Raw genomic sequence first — 16,099 nt, forward strand, 5'->3', positions numbered from 1 at the left:
CACTTTTTTTTTTCTAGAAATGATTCAGATTTCCCTAAATCAGGGCTTAACTCAGAAGAGCTTTGGAATATAAATGTATAAATGTCTGTAGTCTGGTAGAATTTGTTTGCCCACTTAAAAAAAAAAAAAAACAACAACTAGTCTTCTTCCTATTTCTAATGAGAGACAGCTTTTCTCTTTCACAATATCCTGATTTAAGACCCGTGACACACACCAGGTAGCCCATTTTCATGATCACAAATCCTGTAGTAATAACACAGCAGCTGGACTTTCAGTCTGCAGCACGAAAATGATCAATGGCATCTGAAGGTAGCACTGACTCTTGGAGAGAGAGGTTTCCCCAGAAAGTTTGCGCTATTAGGACTACTAGCTTCCAACAGTCTTGCGTTTAATCATACTCTTTGACTATTTACAAAGCATGACTACAAACAATGAGGTTATTGTTGCTTTCCTTGACAAAGTATCTTTTGTATGAACCAGTTGCATCAGCATTTGTTTTCACACCATGAGGTTCTATAAAGAACTAGGGACATATTATTCCTCCTCCGTTATCTGCAAACTATTTCTCCTACCCTGACACAGAGTTTAGCCAGGAAAATGCTGGATACAAGTGATTTGATGCAGGCTCCCTAGCAAGTTAACCCAACAGAACCATGGCTTCCACAAAACCATGCCTAATTATCTTTTAGAGGAACATTTAAAGATTTATCAGCAGTCAAACCTTAGGTTGGTAGCTCCATCCAAACTTTGGTCATCTGGTCATCATGAATTCTGTCTGTTAAAACTACTTTATTTATTTATTTTTTTTGAGATGGAGTCTCACTCTCTCTGTTGCCCAGGCTGGAGTGCAGTGGCATAATCTCGGCTCACTGCAACCACTGTCTCCCGGGTTCAAGCTATTCTCCTGCCTCAGCCTCCTGAGTAGCTGGGATTACAGGTGCCTGCCACCACACCCAGCTGATTTTTGTATGTTTAGTAGAGACGAGGTTTCACCATGTTGATCAGGCCGGTCTCGAACTCCTGACCTCATCATCCGCATGCCTCAGCCTCCCAAAGTGCTGGGATTAGAAGCATGGCTGTGCCTGGCCATCTGTTAAAACTTATATGTGACCAATGTTGAGAAGAGTTGGAGATCTTCAGGGTTAAAAATATATATGTATCTTGATGCTACTGAGGCTTATCTGGGCCATAAATGTGTTTGATGTCAGGAAACACATAGCTGTCGTTAACCTCAGGAAACACAGCAGTGTAATTAACCCAAGGTGCCCAGAACTGATCTGTCAGCAGCCAGAACTCATGATGGCAAAACTCACAGCCCAGTGTTGTGGTATATTGTGATAGTTTCCTTTCTGTTTGGGGAGGGAGGTGGAGGGAGTTCTTTCTTCTTGATGATAATTACTACTTCCTTTCATTGCTGAGTTTTCTTTGTATCTATTGTCAATTCTTCCCACACGATCCAATTAGCTCTCGGTACAGTTCTCCACGAGGGAAATCACATCAAGTAATCTACCAGGTTTTGTTTATTTTGCTTGGACACATCTATCCCAGGGATGGCCCTTCTTCCCTCTGTGCTGGTTGCTCCTTGGCCAATTGCATGGCTGTCATCCTGGACTCCCCTTTGCTGTCATCCTTGGGATTTCCTTTCCTTCTCTTGGATTGCGTTCTCTGATTCTGTGATCTCTTAGCTTTCTGTTTCTTTGCTCTTTCTCTTATTTAGGTAAACCATATCCTCTGGAAGTTGCTTTAGGTTAGAAACACAGCACAGTGGGAGAGGATGATGGTTATGGCAGTCCTCAACATGCTGGGCTCTGAAGTCACAATGCTCCAATCTGGATTGATAAGTGCATTATTTTCCTATTGCTGCTGTAACAAATTACTACAAAGTTAGTGGCTTAAGACTCCACAATTTATTAGCAACAGTTCTGTGGGCCAGAAGTCTAAAATGAGTTAAAATGAGTTTCACTGGGCTAAAATCAAAGCATTGACATTCTTTTCTGGTGTCTGTAGGAGAGAATCAATTTTCTTGCCTTTTCCAACTTCTAGAGCTTACTGGCATTCCTTGGTGTATAGTCCCCATCTATCTTCAAAGCTAGAGCAATGGCTGGTTGAGTCTTATATTGCATCACTGTGACACTGACTCTTCAGTCTGTCTTCTACATTTTAAGGAACTTTGTAATTATATTGGGCCCACCTGAATAATCTAGGATAATTTCCTCTTTTCTTTTGTTTTTATTTTTTTGAGACAGAGTCTTGCTCTGTAGCCCAGGCTGGAGTGCAGTGGCATGATCTCGGCTCACCGCAACCTCTGCCTCCTGGGTTCAAGCGATTCTCCTACCTCAGCCTCCTGAGTAGCTGGGATTACACACACCCGCCACCACGCCTGGCTAATTTTTGTATTTTTAGTAGAGATGGGGTTTCACCATATTGGCCAGGCTGGTCTTGAACTCCTAACCTCGTGATCCACCTTCCTCGGCCTCCCAAAGTGCTGGGATTACAGGCGTGAGCCACTGCGCCAGGCCGGTAATTTCCCTATTTTGAGGTAAATTGATTAGCAGCCTTAATTCCATCTGTAACCTTAATTCTCACTTGCCATGTAGCATGATACATTCATAGATTCCTGAAATCAGGACATGGACACCTTTTGGGGCTTATTATTCTGCCTACCAGTTATTCTTTATACCTGGTACTAAGCTGTTATCCTGGGATCTCCCTTCACTGTCATTCTGGGGAGATTCCCATGCAGTGTCTCTAGTACTAGAAGGCCCATTTTCTCTAGCTCACATCTTCTGCTTTTTCCATTTGCTCCCCTGTTTTGGGGGAACCATTTTCAGCAGCTTTCTGTAAAAGGATGCATGGGAGGTCAATTCTTTGAGACCGTGTATGTCTGAATTACTTGTCATTTTACCCTCTCACTCGATTTGATACTTCGTCTGGGTATAGAATTACAGGTTGGAAATGGTTTCACTTCAGAGTTTTGGAGGCATTGCTCCATTGTCTTCTTGCTTCCAGAATTGCTTTTGAGAAGTCTGAAGCCATCCTGATTCCTGATCTTTTCTCCATTTCCTGTTTTTCTCCCTGCTCTAAATGTTGTAATATCTTTACACAATCTTCTAAAATTTCATAGTAATGTGCCTTTGTGTAGGTCTACTTTTATCCATTAAGATGGAACTCAGAGCACTATTTCTTTTTTTCTTTTTTTTTTCTTTTTTCTTTTGAGACTGAGTCTTGCTCTGTTGTCTGGGCTGGAGTGCAGCAGCACCATCTCACACTGCAACCTCTGCCTTCTGGGCTCTAGTGATTCTCCTGCCTCAGTCTCCCAAGTAGCTGGGATTACAGGTGCCCACCACCATGCCTGGCTAATTTCTTGTATTTTTTGTAGAGATGGGGTTTCACTATGTTGACCAGGCTGGTCTCGAACTCCTGAGCTCAAGCAATCCGCCTGCCTTGGCCTCCCAAAGTGCTGGGATTACAGGCGTGAGCCACTGCACCCGGCCAGATTGTTTTGTTGTTGTTGTTTTTTACTTTGGTTTCTATTTCTTTATTTTTTTGCTATTCCTTTTGAGAGATTTCCTTAACTCAACCTTTCTATTGAGTTTGTTATTTCTGTCATATTTTTATTTTCTATGAACCATTTTTATTTTCTCAATATTCCATTATTTTTTATAGTACCATGTTCTTATTTATTGGATGCAATATGCTGTCTTATTCTCCAATGATAAGTTTTATACTTGATCTTAGCCAAAAGGCCGAGAAGCAATCTAATGATGGTTTTTAAAAGGATGTTTTCTTTTCTAGATATGGTTTCCGTTTCTCCAGATTGCTATTTGTTTTTGTCTTCAATTTTAGAGGCCTTCTTCAGATGTTTGGTATGTTGGTTGTATGCTCATGATTAAAGGTGCGCTTGCCGGGCAGGGCGTGGTGGCTCACGCCTGTAATCCCAGCACTTTGGGAGACCGAGGCGGGTGAATCACAAGGTCAGGAGTTTGAGAGCAGTCTGGCCAACATGGTAAAACCCCGTCTGTACTAAAAATACAAAAATTAGCCAGGTGTGGTGGTGGGCACCTGTAATCCCAGCTACTTGGGAGGCCGAGACAGGAGAATCGCTGGAAACTGGAAGGTGGAGATTGCTGTGAGCCGAGATTGTGCCACTGCACTCCAGCCTGGGAAACAAGAGCAAAACTCAGTCTCAAAAAAAAAAAAAAAAAAAAAAAGTGCACTTGCAACCATCATGTTCAGTTGAATTCAAAGAAAACCAATTCATATTACTTAGTGTAAACTAAAATAGTTAACAAATTATATCCTAAAAACAAGGTCTGTTGGTTAAATGTTGTGTGCCCTAGGTTTTAAAATTACATCTAAATACAATTTCTCCTCTTAAATTTGTTAAGCTAAATATGTATTGGTTCTTTTTATTTTAGAATCCTTAAAGCATCTTAAACAGTTCTTTTTTTCCATGAGAAATTACAAATAACATTTCTGTCAAATGGTACTTGTGTAAAGCCACCTTTCTTATATTTATAGTTTTGGTTTTTCAGTTTTATACACAATAATACTCACTGTCTTACTAACAGAAAATAATTTTGACCAAGATTTATTATTCAACTTCATAGGTTAGGAAAGAGAGGCTAATTCTTTCTCCCTGTGTTTTCTTTGTTATTATTCTCTTACCCTCTATATATACTGGCCTCTAATGTATACTGTAAAATCATTATGTTGTTGAGATAACTTCATTATGATTTATATAAACAGAGTATCTCACCTCTTTCTTGCTGTGTTGCCCAGGATAGAGTCCAATGGTGCGATCTTCGCTCACTGCAAATTCCACTTCCCGGGTTCAAGTGATTTTCCTGCCTCAGCCTCCTGAGTACCTGGGACTATAGGCACATGCCCACCAGGCCTGGCTAATTTTTGTATTTTTTGTAGAGACGGGGTTTTACCACATTGGCTGGGTTTGTCTGGAACTCCTGGCCTCAAGTGATCCACCTGTCTCAGCCTCCCAAAGTGCTGGGATTACAGGCGTGAGCCACTGTACCCAGCTGAGCATCTCACCTCTTTCATACTGTTTGCTGAACAGTTTTCAGTTTGTCAAAAAAAAAAAGTGGGGGTTTGCTACTGGATGGAGCTCTGAGTGAGTGGAGGTGGGCAAGGGGCAGTGGCTTGCTGACTTTGAGTTTCACTGCAGGATGATCTGGGTGGGCTGTTTGGGAATTCCCAGTTATTTACATTTGGGCCAGATTCCCCAGAAAAGTCTTCTGGACTCTTGTGTGGAGGGTAAAGTTCTGGGAACAGAGAGGGGTAGGAGGTCTGGGAGTCTCACATTTAGCATCTTTACAGTCTCAGTCTCTTGTTTGTGGTATGATACCCACATTCTCACATGTGCTTCTAGGTTTCTAGGCCCCTAAGCCTTCTGTTGTACCCTCTGCAGAGAATAAACTTTCAGACTTCTGTTGGGGGTCAGGGAGGAGGTTCAGGGACCAGCTAAAGCTCTCTTTCATTCTTTCCCACTTCCAGAGGCACCTGGGTTTAATATGTGATCCTTTTGGAGTATTCTTTTGTATAATTAGGGTTTATCCTCAGTTTTTTCCACTGCTGCCTTAGGATTTAGTGTTTTCTGAATTCTTGTGGAATTATGCCTTAAACAAATGCCTTAGTTTACTTTTAGTTGAGTTTCAGGAGGCAGTAAAATTGGACATATATTCAATTTTTACCCGGGAATTTACTTCTACTTTTGAAACCCTTTTTTTCCTCCTACAAACAAGTCAGATATCCTAATAATTCTAAGTATAACATCACTACTATATATAGTTGAGTCATTTATTTAAGAACATGTGAAGAGTACCTCCATCCTCCATGCCTGGCAGGACCAAGCACTGGGGATACAGCGATGAACAAGACAGCGGAGTTGCTTGCTCTTATGGAGGTCATAGGCTACTGCTACTCAATAACAATTCCTCCCTGACTCCACCTTTGCTTCTAGAGCTCCCCATTGGCCAGCCAAGATCTTGACCATCCTTGCATCAGCTCCCTGTCCTTTCCACAGCCACGCTCTGAGGATTTATATGCTTCAAATACCCACATGGTGAATCCAGTTTTCCATCTTTGGTTCCATGTAAATTTCAGTCCAGCTGGCTCTAGTCACGAATTCTTTCCCCATCCAGCTCTCTCCTCCCCTCTTCCCTACCAATGTTTGTTGACTCCTTAGTTTGGCCAGGGAGGCCAAGGGGCATGTGTGGTACCCCGAGCTGAATGTTCCTGCTGAATATGCAGCCTGTACTCTGAATCCTGAGGCAGAGTCTGACCCACCCTCCTCTTTGTTGCAGGTCAGAGATGTCGTCATCGCTGCAAGCGTTGCAGGAATGGGCTTGGCAGCCATGGGCCTTATTGGAGTCATGTTCTCAAGAAACAAGCGACAAAAGCAATAACTGAAAAAGACTGTCCTGTCAGCGATGACTTTATACATCGAGGGGATCTTGTTTTGCTAGAGTTTGGGGTTTGGTTTGTGGATTTCATTGTGATTTATAATAAGGCTTATTTTCACAGAATAAAATAAAGTACAACGAGGGAGGATTTTATTGGGGGAAATGCAGCAAGAACTGCCTGGTGTGAATTCTGTTCAGGGAACAACCGGGCTCTCTTCCCGGTCAGGGTTTTCTTTCACTTTCTTTTTGCATGCTGTGTTCTTTGCATTGCAGCAAGCAGGGTCCAGCTCCAGTTATCTCAACTAGAGGGCGTTTCTGGTCGTCAGAAGACATGTGAGGCGGAAGGGAGACAGACAGACGTAATACACAAGAATAGAAGCCAGCAGACAGCTGGGACTCTTGGCCTGGAACTAGATCTGGGATGGCCTCTGAGAATCAGCAGCTGGAGTCTGTAGATGCTCAGCCGAGTTGAAAAAAAAAAGTCCTTGGCTATCAGGAAATTTAGTATAGGTGCTTGCCAATCTTACTAAAATTTCCATTATTTTCCTCTGCTCTACATGTCTTCCCTCCGCCTTGTTGCTTCCATCTCCTTGGCACTCCTGCTTCCTCACCGCGTCTGCTTGCCATGATCCCCAAGTCTCTGACCCACATTCCTGCCTGCTCTTCTCCTCCCACATCTGCTCAGATTCTTTCCCTGCGGTCTGTCTGCGGGTCCACGCTCCCAGCGCCACCCCCAGGAGATAATCTGATAGGCTCAGTTCGCCGGCTAACTCAACTTTCCCATTGGCTACCTTTGGGTCAGGTGATCTCCACTAGACGTATCACCTATGCCTGATGGTGGGTCACATGGTGCAAATGTTGCTTGAGAGCTTAGTGGGTTAGGGATTTGGCTGGGCTCATGGCTGACATCCCTGCTGCTGAGCCCTTACGGGTCAGGCTGGGAGAGGGTGCTATGTTGTGTGGATGGTCATTTGAGGTCTTGCAGCTGTTGCTCGCTGGGCTTGTCAGGTGTTCAAAGTGACCATTTTTCTGAAGTGCTTTTTTTCGAGTATTCCTCAGACGTACACCCCTGGGGCCGACGGTCCGTCCTTCCACAGGGTGATATTTCCCTACTTGCTTGTGAATGTTTCCTTCATCTCCAGGTTGTCTGCAGACAGTTCTGTCTGTTGGAGGATTTACAAAGGGCTCCATGCCAGCTCCTTCCACATCTGGTGTAGGGTAAACACCTGCCCATTTATGTCCTAGTGTTGGTAGAAGAATCATTTTCTTTCAGTACAGTCTCCTTTTTTTTTGTCCCAGCTCTTTAGATGTAGCACTAAGGCTCCCCAAACTTAAGGGACACAGGTCAATAAGCAGTAGGTCTTTGGAAGCTCCCTGTCTCACATGGTACAAGGTGAGGAGGACACATAGAATGTAAACCTCTGGCCGGGCGCGGTGGCTCAAGCCTGTAATCCCAGCACTTTGGGAGGCCAAGACGGGCGGATCATGAGGTCAGGAGATCGAGACCATCCTGGCTAATACGGTGAAACCCCGTCTCTACTAAAAAATACAAAAAACTAGCCGGGCGATGTGGCGGGTGCCTGTAGTCCCAGCTACTCGGGAGGCTGAGGCAGGAGAATGGCGTGAACCCGAGAGGAGGAGCTTGCAGTGAGCTGAGATCTGGCCACTGCACTCCAGCCTGGGTGACAGAGCAAGACTCCGTCTCAAAAAAAAAAAAAAAAAAAAAAAAAAAAAAAAAAAAAAGAATGTAAACCTCCAAATTAAGTATGGGGGAAAAAGGAATGAGAAAAACAAACACAAAAAGGCGAAACAAAAGCACCTGGTTCAATTAAAAACAACAACAAAACCAAACCAAACTAAAAAACCCAAAACCAAACCAAACCAAATCAAACCAAACCAAACCAAACCAAAAAACCCAAAACCAAACCAAACCAAAAAACCCAAAACCAAACCAAACCAAACCAAACCAAACCAAAAAACCCAAAACCAAACCAAACCAAAAAACCCAAACCCAAACCCAAACCAAACCAAACCAAACCAAAAAACCCAAAACCAAACCAAACCAAAAAACCCAAAACCAAACCAAACCAAACCAAAAAACCCAAAACCAAACCACACAATAAATGAGAAAAAAATTACATAAAACAGATGACATGTATAGAAATAAAAAAATAGAATGAGGAACTAATTCCAAATATATAGGTAATCCTAAGTGGACTAAATTTGCAAAGTAAAAGGCGAACATTACACTGGATTAAAAACAAATCTAGAGAATACAATTTACAGCTGATACATTCAAAATATAAAAACACAGATAAAATATAAATAAAATCAGTACGGTGGTGTCCGCCTGTAATCCCAGCTAGTTGGGAGGCTGAGGCAGGAAGATCCCTTGAGTCTAGGAGTTAGAGAACAGCTTGTGCAACATAGCGAGACTGCCTAAAATATATATACACATATATGTATACACACACACATACACACACACACACACACACACACACACACACACACACACAAAGACTGAAATGGAAATGAGAGACATTTTGCGTGACAACTGGTCTGATGTGTTAAAAAGTTATCCAGGAGAAAAATCGGGGGTATGTGAAAGCTGCCCTAGATAGAAATGTTACATGCAAAACAAGTAAATGTGAAAACTATAAGAGCTATCTGGGATAATTGGAAAATTTTAGAGACTGGATATTAAAGAATATTAAGGAGTTATTTACTTTATTAAGTGTGATAATGGCATTAGGCTTATGCAAACACATGCCCTAATTAAAAAAAAAATGCAGATAAAGCAAATGTGGCAAAGTAATAAGTTTTTAATTGCGGCAGTGGGTACATGGTAGGTGGGTAGTTATTGGACTATACTAGATTTTCCGGTACTTTCTGTGTGCCAAAAAACTTACCAAACATCTTTAATAATATCTGAAATTGCCAGGCACTGTGGCTCACGCTTGTAGTCCCAGCAGTTTGGGAGGCCGAGGCAGGCAGATCACCTGAGGTCGGGAGTTTGAGACCAGCCTGACCAACATGGAGAAATCCTATCTCTACTAAAAATGCAAAATTAGCCAGGCATGATGGCACACACCTGTAATCCCAGCTACTCGGGAGGCTCAGGCAGGAGAATCGCTTGAACCCAGGAGGCGGAGGTTGCAGTGAGCTGAGATGGTGCCTCTGCACTCCAGCCTGGGCAACAAGAGCAAGATTCCATCTAAAAAAAAAAAAAAAATCTGAAATTTGAACTTGAGATTTGAAATAAGACTTCTAAATCAACTTTAATAAATCATATAATTTAAAAATTAGAAGATAAAAATGGTATGCTACATAAATACAAAGAACTGGCGTACTAACTAAAAGCTGGTGTAGTTGTGTTGATATCAGAAAATATAGGCTTTAAAGCAAGTTATTAGTAGACAGAGGACAAAAAGGTTCTGATAAAAGTTTTAATTCATTGGCCGGGCGCGGTGGCTCAAGCCTGTAATCCCAGCACTTTGGGAGGCCGAGATGGGCGGATCACGAGGTCAGGAGATCGAGACCATCCTGGCTAACACGGTGAAACCCCGTCTCTACTAAGAAATACAAAAAAAAAAAATAGCCGGGCGAGGTGGCAGCGCCTGTAGTCCCAGCTACTCGGGAGGCTGAGGCCGGAGAATGGCGTGAACCCGGGAGGCGGAGCTTGCAGTGAGCTGAGATCCGGCCACTGCACTCCAGCCTGGGCTATAGAGCGAGACTCCGTCTCAAAAAAAAAAAAAAAAAAAAAAAAAAATTTTAATTCACTAGAAATATGTAACTTGCTTGCATTTAATAAACCTCAAAATAATGAAATTTTTGACTGATGGCAAAGAGGAATTCATCATCTGTTGTTTAAAAGAGAATACCCGAAAGTGGGTAATTAATAAGAAATGACTTCTTACAATTCTGGAGGCTGAAAAGTCCAAGGTTAAGGGGGTGCATCTGGTGAGGGCCTTCTTGTTGGTGGAGACTCTCTAGAGTCTGGAGGCAGCACAGGGCATCACATAGTGAGGAGGCTGAGTCTGCTAGCTCAGGTCTCTCTTCCTCTTTTTATAAAACCACCAGTCCCATTCCTGTGATAAACCACTAATTCGTTAACTCATTAATCCACGAATGGGTTAATCCATTCATGAGGGCAGAGCCTTTATGATCCCACCACCAATTAAAGGCTCTCCTCTTCTGTCCTCCCCTCCCCTCCCCTCTCTTCTCCCTCTCTCTCTCCCTTCCTTCCTCTCTCCCTTCCTTCCTTCCTCCCTCCCTCCCTCCCTCCTTCTTTCCTTCCTTCCTTCCTTTCTTTTTTTCTTTCTCTTTTTTCTTTCTTTCTCTCTTTTTTCTTTCTTCCTTTTTCTTCCTTTCTTTCTCTTTCTCTCTCTTCCTTCCTTCCTTTTCTTCCCTCCCTCCCTTCTTCCCTTCCTCCCTCCCTTCCTTCCTTTTCTTCTTCTTCTTTCTCTCTCTCTTTATTTTCTTCCTTCCTCTCTTTTACTTTCTCTCTTCCTTCTTTCCTTCCTTCCCCTCCCTCCCTCCCTCCCTCCCTCTCTCTTTCTTTCTTTCTTCTTTCTCTTTCTCTCTTTTTTTCTCTCTCTTTCTTTCTTCTTTCTCTTTCTTCCTTTCTTTCTCATTTTTTCTTTCTTCCTTCCTTCCTTCCTTCTCCTTCTCCTCCTCCTCTTCTTCTTCCTTTCTCTTTCTCTCTCTTTCTTGTTCTTTCTTTTCTTCCTTTCTTTCCCTCTTTTATTCCTTCCTTCCTCTCTTTCTCTTTCTTTCTTTTCTCTTTCTTTCTCTTTTTTGCTTCCTTCCTTCTTTCCTTCCTTCCTCTCCCTCCCTCCATTCCTTCCTTCCCCTTCCTTCCTTCTTTCCTTCCTTCCTTCTTCCTTCCTTCCTTTCTTTTTCTTTCTCTCTCTCTTTCTTTCTTCCTTTTTCTTCCTTTCTTTCTCTTCCTTCCATTTCTTTTCCTTCTTCTTCTTTCTTTCTCTTTCTTTTCTTCCTTTGTTTCTCTTTTCTTCCTTCTTTCCTCTCTTTCTCTTTCTTTCTCTCTCCCTTCCTTCCTTCTTTCCTTCCTTCCCCTCCCTTCCTTCCTTTTTCTTTTTCTTTCTTTCTTTCTTTCTTTGTTTGTTTCTTTCTTTCTTTCTCTTTCCTTCTCTCTCTCTCTCTTTCTTCCTCTTTCTTTTTATTTTATTTCTTTCTTTCTCTCTTTCTTTTCCTTTCTTCCTTCTCCTTCCTTCCTTCTTTCCTTTTCTTCTTCCTCTTCTTCTTCCTTTCTTTCTCTCTTTCTTTCTTTTCTTCCTTTCTTTCTCTCTCTCTTTTCTTCCTTCCTTCCTCTCTTTCTTTCTTTGCTTTGTTTCTTTTTCTTTCTTTCTTTCCTTTTCTTTCTTCTCTTTCTTTCTTTCTCTCTTTCTTTCTCCCTTCCTTCCTTCCTTCCTTCCTTCCTCCCTCCCTCCCTCCCTCTCTCTCTTTCTTTCTTTCCTTTTTTCCCCTCTCCTCCTCTCCCCTCCCCTCCCCTCTCCTCTCCTTTCCTTCCTTTCCTTTCTTCCTTTTTTTTTTGAGATAGAGTCTCACTCTGTCACCCAGGCTGGAGTATAATGCTGGGATCTCAGCTTACTGCAACCTCCGCCTCCTGGGTCCAAGCAATTCTCCTGTCTCAGCCTCCTGAAAAGGTGGGATTACAGGCATATGCCACCACGCTCTGCTAATTTTTCTATTTTTAGTAGAGATGGGGTTTTATCATGTTGGCCAGGCTGATCTTGAACTCCTGACCTCAGGTGATCTGCCCACCTCGGCCTCGCAAAGTGCTGGGATTACAGGCATAAGCCGCCACACCCTGCCAAAAGCCCCATCTTTCAATACTGCCACATTTGGGATTAAGTTTCAACATGAATTTTGGAGAGGACAAACAACGTCATAGTGGGAGATCTAAATACACCTTTCTAAGGAACTGATGAATGAAGGAAACAAAAGTCTATAAAGACATAGAAAATTTACCAACAAACTTACTTAATGACCATATATAATATAATTGTGGAATACAGATTCTTTTCAACTGCGCACAATGGAATATTTATGAGAGCTGAGCATAGCTTGGGTCTTAAAGTAAGACAACAAATTTTAGATTAGTAACATAGAAATAATCTCCTTTAACCGTAAAGCAATTAATTCAGGAATCAATAGCAAGAGATAACAAGAAAACTCTATACTTTCAGGAATGCTAGATACATTATGAGTCAAAAAAAGAAAACGAATGGGAGTTAGATAATATTTAGAGCTGAATGATAACAAAAATACTAGATATCAATATTTGGACCATGCAGCTAAAGGGGTGCTTAGAAAAAACTTTGTAGCATAAATCCTTACCTTAAGAAAGAAAAAGGTGACTGGGCATGGTGGCTTATGCCTGTAATCCCAGCACTTTGCGAGGCTGAGGTAGGAGGATCGCTTGAGCCTAAGAGTTCAACCTAGCCTGGAGAAAAGAAAAGAAAAAGAGAAAGAAAGCAAAAGAAAGAAGAGAAAGAAAGAAAGGAGAGGTGCAAGTTAAGGAGTTAATTATCCAATTTAAGAAGACAGAAAAAGGGGAAGACAGTACAAAGATATGAGCAAAAATAAATGAAGAAAAACAAGCATATAAAAGAGAGAAGGCACAGCAAATGATTTAGGAGTGAAAAAGAGGACATAACTCTAGATGCTACAGAGATTAAACCAGCAAAAACAAATATTGATAAATAATTACAAAAATTGGAAAATTTTCATGGAATCGATATATTCCAAGAAAAGTGTCATCAAAATTGGACCAAGAATAAATTTAAAAATCTAAGCAGTACTTTACTCATTAAAGGATAAATCAGTAGTTAACACTTTTTCTACAAAGAAATGGTGTGCCTGGATGGTTGTATAGGTGAGTTTTACCAGGGATTATGGTAACAAATGAGTGAGACCTCTATGGAGAAAATATTGAAGGACATTAAAGACGACCTCATAAATGGAGAGAGATGTATCATTCATGGATAGGAAGCCTCAATAGCATAAGTATGTCAATTTCTTTCAAAATTCACCTATAGATTCAATGTGATTCCAAACCAAATCCCAACAAGGTCTTTCCTGGAATTGGAAGCCAGATTCTGAAACGTATTTGGAAAAGTTAAGAGGCAGGGTTAGCTATTTCATTAACAACAAAGGAATATCAGGCAGGGAGACTTGTGTTATTATTAAGGCTTATTATAAATTATTATTGTGATCAAGATAGTGTATTTTTGGTGCAGAGATAGTTCAATTGGCCAATGGATTGAGCCAAATTTCCAAAACAGACCCACAAATAAATGAAACCGTAATTTACAACAGAGACTGTATTGCAGATCATGGGGGGAAAGGATGAACTATTCAGGGATTGGCAAACTTTTTTGGTAAGGGCTAGACAGTAAGTGTTTTAGGCTTTATGTGGTCTTCACAGTGTCTGTTGTAATTGGTCATCTCTGCTATGGTAGTGTAAGAGCAGCTATAGAAAATACTGTATGTGAACAAATGATCATGGATATGTTCTAATAAAACTTTATGTGCATTGAGATTTAAATTTCATATACTTTTCATGGGTCATGAGTTATTAGCTTTCTTTTAATTTTTCTCATCCATTTAAAATGCAGAAACCATTATTGGCTACTGGGCTGTACAAAAACGGGTGAAGGAGACCAGGCATGGTGGTTCACACCTGTAATCCCAGCACTTTGGGAAGCTGAGGCAGGAGGATCATTTGAGCTGGGCAACATAGCTAGACCCAGTGTCTATTATAAACAAAACAAAAACAGGTGAAGGGCTGCATTTGCCTGTGGGCTATAGTTTGTTGATCCCTAACTAGTAAATGGTATTCACATATAACCACGTGGACTTTGCACTGTACAGAAAAAGTCAGTTTGGGGAGAATTTCAGACTTATGTGTGAAAGACAAATGTCAATTTTTATTTTTATTTTTATTTTATCTTTGAGACAGAGTCTTGCTCTGTTGCCCAGGCTGGAGTGCAGTGGCACGATCTCGGCTCACTGCAACCTCTGCCCCTCGGGTTCAAGCGATTCTCATGTCTCAGCCTCCTGAGTAGCTGGGATTACAGGTGTGCACCACCATGCCCAGCTAATTTTTGTACTTTTAGTAGAGATGGGTTTCACCATGTTGGCCAGGCTGGTCTCGAACTCTTGACCTCAGGTAATCCACCCACCTCGGCCTCCCGAAGTTCTGGGATTATAGGTGTGAGCCACTGTGCCTGGCCAAAAGTCAATTTTTAGAAGCAAATACAGGAGAACATCTTTATGACCTTACTATAGTTCATAAGCACAAAAAATAAAGACAAAAAGTAAGGTACAAAGAGATAAATTTGATTACATTAGATAAGAACATCTGTGTATCAAAACACACCATTAAGCCAATGAAAAGGCAAGCCAACTCTGGGACAAGATATAATATTTGTAATCCAACTGACAAAGGATTAATATCTGGTATGCATAAAGAACTTGGCTGGGCTTGGTGGCTCATGACTGTAATCCCAGCACTTTGGGAGGCCGAGCGGGGAGGATCACCTGAGTTCAGGAGTTTGAGACCAGCCTGGCCAACATGGTGAAACCCCTGTCTCTACTAAAAATGCAAAAATTAGCCAAGCTTGGTGGCATGTACCTGTCATCCCAGCTACTTGGGAGGCTGAGGCAGGAGAATTGCTTGAACCTGGGAGGCGGAGGTTGCAGTGAGCCAAGATTGTGCCACTGCACTCCAGCCTGGGTGACAGACAGAGATTCTGTCTCAAAGGAAAACACAAAACAAAACAAAATGAAACAAAAAACTCATACAAATCAATAAAAAAAACCCAACAGAAAAATGGACAAATATATGAATGGGCCCCTCACAGGAAGAGTAAATACAGATGTCCAATACACCTGTGACAAAGCAGAGCCCTTCAGAAGCGTTAAAATCCGGTAAGAGCCTATGTGATAGCTGCAGTGTTGACAAATATTCAAAAAGCTGTTGAGCAATCGCAACTCTTGTATACTGCTAGTGGGAAGCTTCATTTTGCCTTCTTTTTCTTTTCTTTCTTTTTTTTTTTTTATTATACTTTAAGTTCTAGGGTACATGTACACAAAGTGCAGGTTTGTTACCTATGTATACATGTGCCATGTTGGTGTGCTGCACCCATTAACTCGTCATTTACATTAGGTATATCTCCTAATGCTATCCCTCCCCCCTCCCCACAATAGGCCCCAGTGTGTGATGTTCCCCTTCCTGTGTCCAAGTGATCTCATTGTTCAGTTCCCACCTATGAGTGAGAACATGCGGTGTTTGGTTTTCTGTTCTTCGATAGTTTGCTGAGAATAATGGTTTCCAGCTTCATCCATGTCCCTACAAAGGACACAAACTCATCCTTTTTTATGGCTGCATAGTATTCCATGGTGTATATGTGCCACATTTTCTTAATCCAGTCTGTCACTGATGGACTTTTGGGTTGATTCCAAGTCTTTGCGATTGCGAATAGTGCTGCAATAAACATACGTGTGCATGTGTCTTTATAGCAGCATGATTTATAATTCCTTTGGGTATATCCCCAGTAATGGGATGGCTGGATCAAATGGTATTTCTAGTTCTAGATCCTTGAGGAATCGCCACACTGTTTTCCACAATGGTTGAACTAGTTTACAGTCCC

At 41.7% G+C, this 16,099-nt stretch overlaps 1 protein-coding gene across 1 annotated transcript in view; it reads left to right on the forward strand.

Annotated features, from left to right (window-relative positions):
- Positions 1-6,586, forward strand: part of PLAAT3 (phospholipase A and acyltransferase 3) — a 34,022-nt gene extending 27,436 nt beyond the window's left edge. Inside the window, exon 5 of the mRNA XM_011720527.2 lies at positions 6,321-6,586. Within this exon, the coding sequence (XP_011718829.1) occupies positions 6,321-6,422 (102 nt within the window). The 3' untranslated portion in view covers positions 6,423-6,586. The remainder of the gene's footprint in view (positions 1-6,320) is intronic.
- Positions 6,587-16,099: the final 9,513 nt, after the last annotated feature.

This window comes from Macaca nemestrina, chromosome 12 (genome assembly GCF_043159975.1).
Source record: "Macaca nemestrina isolate mMacNem1 chromosome 12, mMacNem.hap1, whole genome shotgun sequence".
Lineage (NCBI taxonomy): Eukaryota > Metazoa > Chordata > Mammalia > Primates > Cercopithecidae > Macaca > Macaca nemestrina.